Raw genomic sequence first — 8987 nt, 5'->3', positions numbered from 1 at the left:
GCCGCCGCTCCGCCCGGGGGCTGCGGGACCCCCGGCACTGGAGCACCGCGGCACCGGAGCCTCTCCCGCGCACGGGGTAGGGCGCGGAGCCGGCCGTGCCCCGAGAGGACGCGGGTCAAGCGGCGGCGGCGCGGCGGGGCTGCTCTCCGGGCAGGGGTTCCCGCAGCCCCCGGACCGAGCGCAGGGTCCGTTGTCCCCCTGGCCGGTGACCCGGGGGTGTCCGGGGCAGCGCGGACCCTCCCGGACTACGAATCCCATGGTACCCCGCGCGGCGCGTGACGTCAGACGTCGCGCTGTCCTTAGCCCGCGCACCCGGATGTGAGTCCCTTTTGCTCCCCCGGAAGGTGAGGATGGCGGAGCCTTCGCGGTCAGCGCCGGGCCCGCCGCGCTCCATCCACCGCCATCCGCCCGCCGGCGGCCCCGACGCGGTCACAGGCGCGGCTCGGCAGCCTCGGGGAGCGGCGGGGGAGCGCGGGGGCCCGGATCGGCGCGGGGGTGGGGAGGAGCGGGAGTGTCGGCGCTCCGGGCGGGCCAGGCCGCGGCGGGATGCGGAGGCCGCGCCGGAGCCTCCCGGGAGCTAGGCTGGGGCTGGACGGGGGAGGCCGCTGGGGCAGGACCTGGCAGCCCAGCGCGGCCGGGGTGGTCCCGAGCCGGCACGGAGGCGGCTGCAGGCTCGGGGTGTGCTCAGGCTTCCCACCGGGGAGCGCTTGGATGTGACTGGAGCTGTTGTAAGCAGCATGCAGGAGCATTTTAAGTGACGAAGAGGCGCGCAGGGAGCAGCGCTTGGTCAGCCACGGCTGGAGAAGGTGGCTGACAGCTACTAGAAAGGTGTAAAGAAAGGATCGTTTGTATTTTATTTTCTCTGCTCTATAACGAGCCCTAATCCCTCCTGTCTGTGGTCGCAGATGGCGGGTGAGAAGGAGAAGGCGCCTGCGGAGAAGAAGCCAGGTGAGAAGAAGTCGGCCAAGAAGAAGGGAGGGGGGAAGAAGCCGGCGGAGCAGAAGCCAAGCCAGAAAGCAGCAGGAGACAAGAAGAAGAGGGTGAAGAAGTACCATGCCAGCCGTAACCCCGTCCTGGCCCGGGGCATCGGGAGGTATTCCCGCTCAGCCATGTACGCCAGGAAAGCCCTGTACAAGCGCAAGTACACGGCCCCAGAGACTAAGGTAGGATGGGAAGCACTGTGGGATTAATCAGGTCTGTCGGGGTGACTTTGGTTTGAAATGTCCTGAGTTTTCCTTGTTCTTTGCACACAGATAGAGAAGAAGAAGAAGGAAATGCCCCGTGCCACCATCACTAAGCCAGTGGGTGGAGACAAGAATGGAGGCAGCCGGGTGGTTAAAATCCGGAAAATGGTATGGAAAAGCGCTGGGATACTCATGGGTTGGTCTGGGTAGCTTTAGGCTGGGTGATGAGCTTTGTGCCTGGGGTGATGTAGGGATCTCTGCCTGTGCTGTGCTTGTGTTGGCAGTGCTTTCCTTGAGTACAGACTCAGCGTTCTTAGGAGATGGTGGGGATTCAGGTGGGAATTCTGTGCTGTGTTTTGCTGTGTTAAAGTGGAATCCCACTCAAATATAGAGCTGGATGCAAAATTGTCCACGAAACCCTCACTGTGTTCCCAAGCACCAGCTGCAGCAGAAATCCTCCAGGGAAATGGCAAAGGAGAATCTTGGTGAGGGATTTCTTTCACACAGAACACAAGTGGTTTAAGGTGCTTCTCCTCTTTTTCCAGCCCAGGTACTACCCCACAGAGGACGTTCCCCGCAAGCTGCTGAGCCACGGCAAGAAGCCGTTCTGCGAGCACAAGCGGCGCCTGCGGGCATCCATCACCCCCGGCACGGTGCTGATCCTGCTCACCGGCCGGCACCGCGGCAAGGTGGGCACTGCTGCTGCCACAGGGACCTGGCAGCGTTGCAGATAACCCTGCATTTCCCAGCTGATGGCACAGCATGCTGCTCAGCTGCTGGGTGCAAGTCTGTGACTTCTGTCTCGGTGTTTTTCTTGTCCAGCCTTGAGGGAAGGCAGAGTTGAAATGTTTGTTAAGTTAAGGTTGTTCTGCACGGGGCTGGAAGTAAAACAGGCTCAGCCAGTTGCTTGGACAAAATTAAAATAGTGTTGCTGCAGTGCAGAGCAGCAGAGCCAGTGCCTGTTTCTGTTGCTGCAGCAGCAAATGAAAACTTCCTCCTACAGTAGTTACTGCAAAGAAAAAATTAGAGTTTCATTCTTAATCCAATTATCAAAGTAACAGTGGATTGTTATATGGGGTTCTCTGTCCTCAGGATGGTCACCAACACAACCAGAATCCTTTATTTTCTTGAGTTCTTTGTCTTTGATGCCACATTCCATAAAGAATGCTGTCAGAGAAGGAAACCTTAACTAGAGGGAACAAAACACAACTGAGGGGGTGGCTCTGACTGTGTGATGTTATAGGGTCCTTGTGGTTTTTATCCAGTTCCTGCCTGTAACTTGTACAAAGGATTTGGGTGATGGGATGGCAGTTGCCATCCTGTAGGATGGGGGAAGAGTAAAACTGAAGTAACTGGCTTTGCTCAGCCTTGAGAGATAAAGCTCATGCAGAGTCATTCTCAGTTGGAGAGGAGGTACCTGGAAGTGTTGGGAGCTTCAATCACAGGGTGGCAGCTCCTCAGGTAGCACAGCTGACCCAACTGACCTGGAGCACTGTCAGTGCTTGTACCAGTAACAGAGGCCTAATGTGGGCACAGTCCCAGTTTGGCTGTGGTCTGGAAGCACTGGGACCTGAGGATTGATGTCACATCTCATTTCTTTACAGCGCGTCGTGTTCCTGAAGCAGCTTGATACTGGCCTTCTGCTTGTTACAGGTAAAACCTTACTAAAGTGTGATGGTATCTTTGGTTTGGGGGCTTCTGTAGGTCTGGGGTAGGTTTTTTTAAGTTGAAATTTGTCTTTAGGGTCAGTAGCACAATAGATCTGCGTGTGACTGGCTTAGCACATCAATGTTCAATCACATTTTGTGAGTTTGTGACTTCACATTTGTAAAGTCACCACTGCTGGAGGTGTCCAAGGAACAGCTGAATGTCGCACTCAGTGCTCTGCTCCAGCTGACAAGGTGGTGATCAGTCAAAGTTTGACTTGGTGATTTTGGAGGTCTTTTCCAACCTTAATGATTCTGTGATTTGTGACTTTGCAGGGAGGTGGAGGGGAAGATAATTAAGCTTCAGTATCTGACTACCTGGAAGAGCTCAGGAAGTAGATTTTTATATTTCTAGAGGGCTTTGACTGTTGAGATCTTAGCTGTAGGCAACTCTGAAGGAACTGGTCATCGTGTAGACTACAAATATTGAGATTCAAGGTAATGATTTTCACCAGAAAAGCTGATCTTGTTCTCTTTTTTCCTCTGTCTTCAGGCCCCCTGGCTGTCAACCGCGTCCCTCTGCGCAGGGCCCACCAGAAATTCGTTATCGCCACATCCACAAAGGTGGATCTCACTGGGGTGAAAATTCCCAAGCATCTCACTGATTCCTACTTCAAGAAGAAGAGGCTGCGTAAGCCCAAGCACCAGGAAGGAGAGATCTTTGACACTGAGAAAGAAGTAAGGCACAGGGTGGTTCATTCTTTCTGAGTGCTGCAGGCTAGGCTGGAAAGGGGGAATTAGCAGGGAATGAATAGTTGCATTTTAAACGGTCATTAATAAAGTGAGGTGCTGCCATTTAAATGAGGCAACCCCCCCTTTTAAATTTAGAAATTCTTCTCTGCCTGTACTTCACCAGAAGAGCAGCAGTGACTATTCCAAATAAATTGTCTTTTTTCACCAAGGAACACCTTTACTGTGTTGGTTCCAAGGGGCACTTCAATGCTCCACTACCTTCCCATTATTTAGAACAAAAATGGAGAAAAGGTTTCTTGAAAATGCCAAAACTTGGGGTTTGCCCTGAATTTTCTCCTCTCTCTAGCAGATTCTGCAGTGGCCCTCCAGGATTTTCATGATGTTTTCTTTGTGCTTCACAGAAATACGAGCTGACGGAGCAGCGCAAGACAGACCAGAAGGCTGTGGATTCCCAGATCCTGGCAAAGATCAAGAAGGTGCCTCAGCTCCGGGGGTACCTGCGGTCCACATTCTCTCTCTCAAATGGAGTTTATCCTCACAAATTGGTCTTCTGAGCCTTCTGGAAGCACCACATTAAACTCCAAGGGAAACAAAAAAGCAAGGATTTGTGGTGTGTTCATTGCAGTCTGTAACAGCAGGTGTTGTACAATTGTAACGGTGCACCTTACTGTGGGGTGAAACTCTGAGGGGCTGCAGGTAGTGACCAGAATTTGGAGTGTGCAAACTTTGGGATGCAGGAATTTCAGCTATTCTAGTTTTGTGGTGGTTATTGGATTTTTTTAACTATTTAACATAAGCAGGATTTCAGCTTCTTCACTCTGAGTGAGCTGGGAAGAGATCCTGAACAGATTTTGCTTTGAGAATTGCAGATAATGCTAGGCTGACAACAGTGCAGGATAAAATCTGGATAAAATATGTTTGTGCTGAACAAACAAATATGTTTATTCCTCTAAATAGGAAACTTTTTAGAGGTGTTCCAGGAGCTATGCTTTGATTTTAAAGTGGAAATGCTGTGAATACTCCATAGTTTTGCAGGATAACTTACTCCTGAGACTGTAACAAAATTTGGAGTGTATGTCCCTTTTCTGTTCTTTATCCTTGTGGCATGTCAGGAATAGATCTGCTTAGAACAGAAAGCAAAAGCACGATCTTAATTCTGTAGGCTTGGAAATTGGTTCAAAAACAAGCTGTTTCTGTGAAAGGGAAGTATTTTTCTATCCTGGAAGACTTCTGGAGTCTCTACAATTTTTCCTATCTCTAAAAGTGGCTCCAAGTGAGGGAAGAAAGTTTGTCCTGTGTTTCCTCTCTGTTGAACTCAGCAGAAATCAATGCTCTTACACAAACCAGGGATGTACAGATCACCAAGTCTGGCACTCTGGAGCTCTTCCTTAGCCAGACTTCTGCAGGAATCTAGGTTTATGTAACTGCACCATCTGTCTGCCCAGTAATTCTGAGCTGAGGTAGCCAACAGGGTCAGACTTGACAAGAAATAGAGATTTCATCAAATTCATACAGGCTCCATGAAAGTAGGATAGGAAAGGGAGCAATACAACCTTTTCTGAGGTGGAAGCCATGCTCAGTGAGGAAGAGGAATTGGGCTTGGAGTGCTCCAGAGGCAGTGAAAGAGCTTGGACACCTGGGGAATACCTGGCTTGCATCAAGGGGCTATGCTCTGGTGCTGGTGGGTGTTAAAGTGTCTGAGGTGGAAGCACTGGGCATTCCCACCATCCTCCTGTTGATAATTAACAGGCTGGGAGAGCTGGGGATGTTCATCTGGAGAAGGGGAGGCTGCAGGGAGACCTCAGAGCCCCTTCCAGTGACTAAATGGGCTCCAGGAGAGCTGGAGAGGGACTTGGGGTGAGGCCTGGGGTGACAGGACACAGGGAAAAGCTTCCCATTGGCAGAGGCAGGGTTAGATGGGATAGTGGGAAGGAATTGTTCCCTGTCAGGGTGGTGAGGCCCTGGCACAGGGTGCCCAGAGAAGCTGTGGCTGTCCCTGGATCCCTGCAAGTGTCAAAGGCCAGGTTGGACAGGGCTTGGAGCAACCTGGGATAGTGGAACTGGCAGGGGTTGGAACAGGATGAGCTGTAAGGTCCCTTCCAAGCCAAACCAGCCTGGAATTCTCTGAAGTTTCAGTGAGGCTCAGCAGAGGGAGGCAGTGAGCTGGCTGGTCCCTGTGCAGAATTCCTGGCCTGGCTGGAAGGTGTCTCCTGCTCTGTGCTGTGCTCTGCCCTGAGTTCTTTATTTTTCCCTACCACTGCAATTTTGTCTGTGATTGGTTACATCTTCTCTTGTGTGTGATTTGGTGCATAATGGGTTTAGTCAGAGGTTTTTAAGTTAAAGGGAGTTTTTCCTGCAGTTCTGGAAATGGCCTGTTGACATTAATCAACTCTAAAAAGATACAGAATATATACAGATACAGAATACAGATATTCTAAAAAGATACAGAAGGGTTGCACCTATCTCCCTGCTACTGCTGAGGTATGTCTAAGAAGAATCTTAACCAAATAATGCTTAGAAAGTTCACTTCAAGTAAAAATTGTATGTGGGAACATTGAAATGGGAAAAGTCCCAGCCAGAGAGTAGAATCAGAAGAGTTTGTATGAGCATGTGGTGTTGCAAAATCTGCAACCCCAAATCCAGTCACACACTTGTGCTCTTGAGGGAAAACTGAAGGAGGTACTAATGCTCCAGTCATTCCCTTCTCTCTGGGAGTGGGGAAGTTGCAGTAACAAAACAACCCCAAAAACAATCGGAGGTGGAGATCCAATGGTGTTCTCTAATTCCTGGTTGCTCCAACACTGAACCATTAACCTTGTTTACTGGGAGGGGAGGCTTTGTCTGCCAGTGTGCTGTCAGGAAGTGATTTGGCAATGGAACTTGGTTATCAATAGATGCTGGGCTGGAGGAATGGCCTCACGTGCTGCCATTGCCCCGGTCCTGTCACCTGTGTGATGAGTTGGTGACAGGAACACACCCTGCAAGGTGGGGAGGGAGGGAGGAATATCTCTGCTCCCGTCAATCCCTGAGCTGAGTCACTGGCCCAGCTGGGTGCCAGTGTCACACCAAGGGATGTGTGAGCAGGGAAAATGGGAACACCAAATCCTGCCTTCCCGAGGCTGAGCACCTCCTCAGGCTTTGCTGCAGGAAATGGAGATGACAAAACCCTTGTATTCCATAAGGAGAGGCAGCCAGTGATCAGCTGTGATGTGTCTGTCTCCAGCCTCCCAAATATTTTCCCTGAGTTCTGTGAAATCTGCCTTCTTTCTGAAAAGCTCCAGGGTGAGGTGGCAAATATGAAAACCGAGGCTTGTCGGGGTGAGCAGCACAGAGGGATTTTTCAGTCTCGATAATGCTGGCCACTACCTGAGCACCACTTGCTCATAAAGAGCCTTTGTGTGTGTTCTGGCTGTCCCCAGCATTTCCCATTCCCAGCATGTGAACAGTTCTGCAGCCTGGGCTCGCTGAGTCACTGCTTTTCCCTGGGCAGCCCCCACAGAAGAAGCCAGAGACATCCAAAGCCTCCATCACCCAATGAAAAGTGCTGGAGATGTGCAGCTCCAAAAATAGTGACAGACTCAACCACAGCAGCACTTCATTAGCATCAAATGTGCTCTTTGCTTCAGCTGCCTAATAAAGTGATATGTAATTATAATAAAGCATCCTTCGGAGAGGAAAGAGAGGGATGTTGGCTTTCCCAGGGAATTGATAATAAGATGTGATGCCTTGTTATCTCCAGGCACCTATTTTTACCTGTCAGCTGTGCAGTGACCTGGTGGCTGCAGGTCCAGCCCAGTGAGGCTCTGTCCAGCTGTCACATCAGGCAATAGGCTCAGGGAGGCAGACACTGCCTTCGCCTCTGGAATGAGGATCCTTCTGGGACAAGGATCCTCAGGAGAAACTGAGGCTGCTCTGAAGATCCTTTCCAGTGCCAGGTTTGTAGAGAACGTTACCTGTGGCATTTCAGGTGTGACACACTTGGGTTTAACCTTAATTAAGAGAAGATGCTCTGGAGTGTGAAGGTGCTTTCATGGACCACACCTTTTGGGCCAAGTGGTGAGGAAAATGTGTCAAATTCCCAGATGTCCAGATGAACCTTTTTCTCCCACCTGATCCCTGCCCTCCCTCTCCCCAGAGTTCAGAACTGCTGCAAAAAAATTCACTCTGGATGTCCTCATGAGCTCAATAAAGAATAATCAAATAAATGCCAATCCTATGGATACAGCATGAAGAGCTCCTGCTCCTATCCTGGTTTGGGAACAGGAACTGAAGTTCCCAGCAACTATTTACCTGATAATTTAATTTCTCCAGTTCTCCTGCATTGCAGTCTCCACTAAGCACTTGACAACTCATTGTTTAGGCAATTAGAGCAATTAAATCCTTATTTTTATAAGGATCTTATTCATAATAGACCTTGCTATGTTTTGTTCTGGAAGGCACTGGTTGAGCAAAGCCAGGCAGTGCCTGAGTCACTGCAGAGGGTGGGTCTGGGATGGTTGCATGTGGAATTTGACATGGGTGCCAAGCAGCAACCAGTACATTTTTTCCTTCTTTAGCTACTTTTTAATTATTTATTTGTTGCTTGGGGTGTTTAGGTCAGACCAGTCTTAACCCTCTCCCACATAACAGTCAAAACCCCCATTTTTGTCGGTTGGCTGGCTTTTTTGGCTTATTTCAGCGATTTTTTTCCCCCATTATTTCAATGTTTATCTCAGGGGAAATGACTTTGCATGATGGATTGCACACAGACCCAGCACCTTCTCTGACCTAAGCATGGTTCACACTCCACCAGACATAAACACTTATTAGTTCTAATGGTGATGAGGAGAGAGGAAGCACAGTAGTCAAAATAGGACTTGAGATGAAAGAAATTCAATGTTTTTTTCCTCAGCAATATTGATTTTCTGTGTGCTCCTGAGCAAATAACTTATTTTCAGTGAGGTCTGTGCTCACATACTGCAGAGAGCAGAAATACTTTCTCATGTCTGGTCTCAAGAAGTGTTGTAAACTTCAGAAAATGTAAAATATATGTCAGTTTTCTAAAGTACATAAAAGAATAAGCAGTCTGGTTTTGGCTGACACTGAGAGGGGACCTGATCCATTAATCTAATCTTGTTCCATGAGATCATATCAACATTTTGTACCAAAAAATACAAACATCATGTTGTTTGTAAGACTGGCACAGGTAGCACGAAGAATAAATGTTCTCATAGTCCTATTTATCAGTTTTAATGTCATTTTTTGCAGAATTTAGGCTGCTTTGTTTGTACAGGGCAGCAGAGCTCAAAGATTGAGAGACTCTGGAGCCATTGTGTGTTTCTGCAGCTGCCCAATTAGCACTTCCTGGAGCTTTGCCTGCAGATTGGTTTTAATGATGATAATAAACAGCTTCTCATGTTTTACA

The 8987-nt window shown here is 49.3% G+C and overlaps 1 protein-coding gene across 1 annotated transcript; it reads left to right on the top strand.

The window, feature by feature from the left end:
• Positions 1 to 207: 207 nt before the first annotated feature.
• Positions 208 to 4180, top strand: RPL6 (ribosomal protein L6). The gene is made up of 7 exons (XM_085075600.1): positions 208 to 344; positions 906 to 1163; positions 1254 to 1352; positions 1730 to 1873; positions 2789 to 2837; positions 3384 to 3568; positions 3985 to 4180. The coding sequence occupies exons 2-7, from the start codon at positions 906 to 908 to the stop codon at positions 4135 to 4137; spliced, it is 888 nt and encodes a 295-aa protein (XP_084931726.1). The 5' UTR covers positions 208 to 344; the 3' UTR covers positions 4138 to 4180.
• The last annotated feature ends 4807 nt before the right edge of the window (positions 4181 to 8987 follow it).

This window comes from Lichenostomus cassidix, chromosome 15 (assembly GCF_008360975.1).
Source record: "Lichenostomus cassidix isolate B80296 chromosome 15, HeHo_3.0, whole genome shotgun sequence".
Taxonomy (NCBI): domain Eukaryota; kingdom Metazoa; phylum Chordata; class Aves; order Passeriformes; family Meliphagidae; genus Lichenostomus; species Lichenostomus cassidix.
The sequence above is the reverse complement of the archived record's forward strand: the minus strand, read 5'-3'. Positions and strand labels throughout refer to the sequence as shown.

What these genes read in the sequence shown, in the direction of transcription:
- RPL6 (XM_085075600.1), top strand. Translation starts at nt 906, where the DNA reads ATGGCGGGTGAGAAGGAGAAGGCGCCTGCGGAGAAGAAGCCAGGTGAG. An exon ending in TGGCCTTCTGCTTGTTACAG is followed by an intron (nt 2,838 to 3,383) that starts GTAAAACCTTAC and finishes CTCTGTCTTCAG; the next exon opens with GCCCCCTGGCTGTCAACCGC. An exon ending in TCTTTGACACTGAGAAAGAA is followed by an intron (nt 3,569 to 3,984) that starts GTAAGGCACAGG and finishes TGTGCTTCACAG; the next exon opens with AAATACGAGCTGACGGAGCA.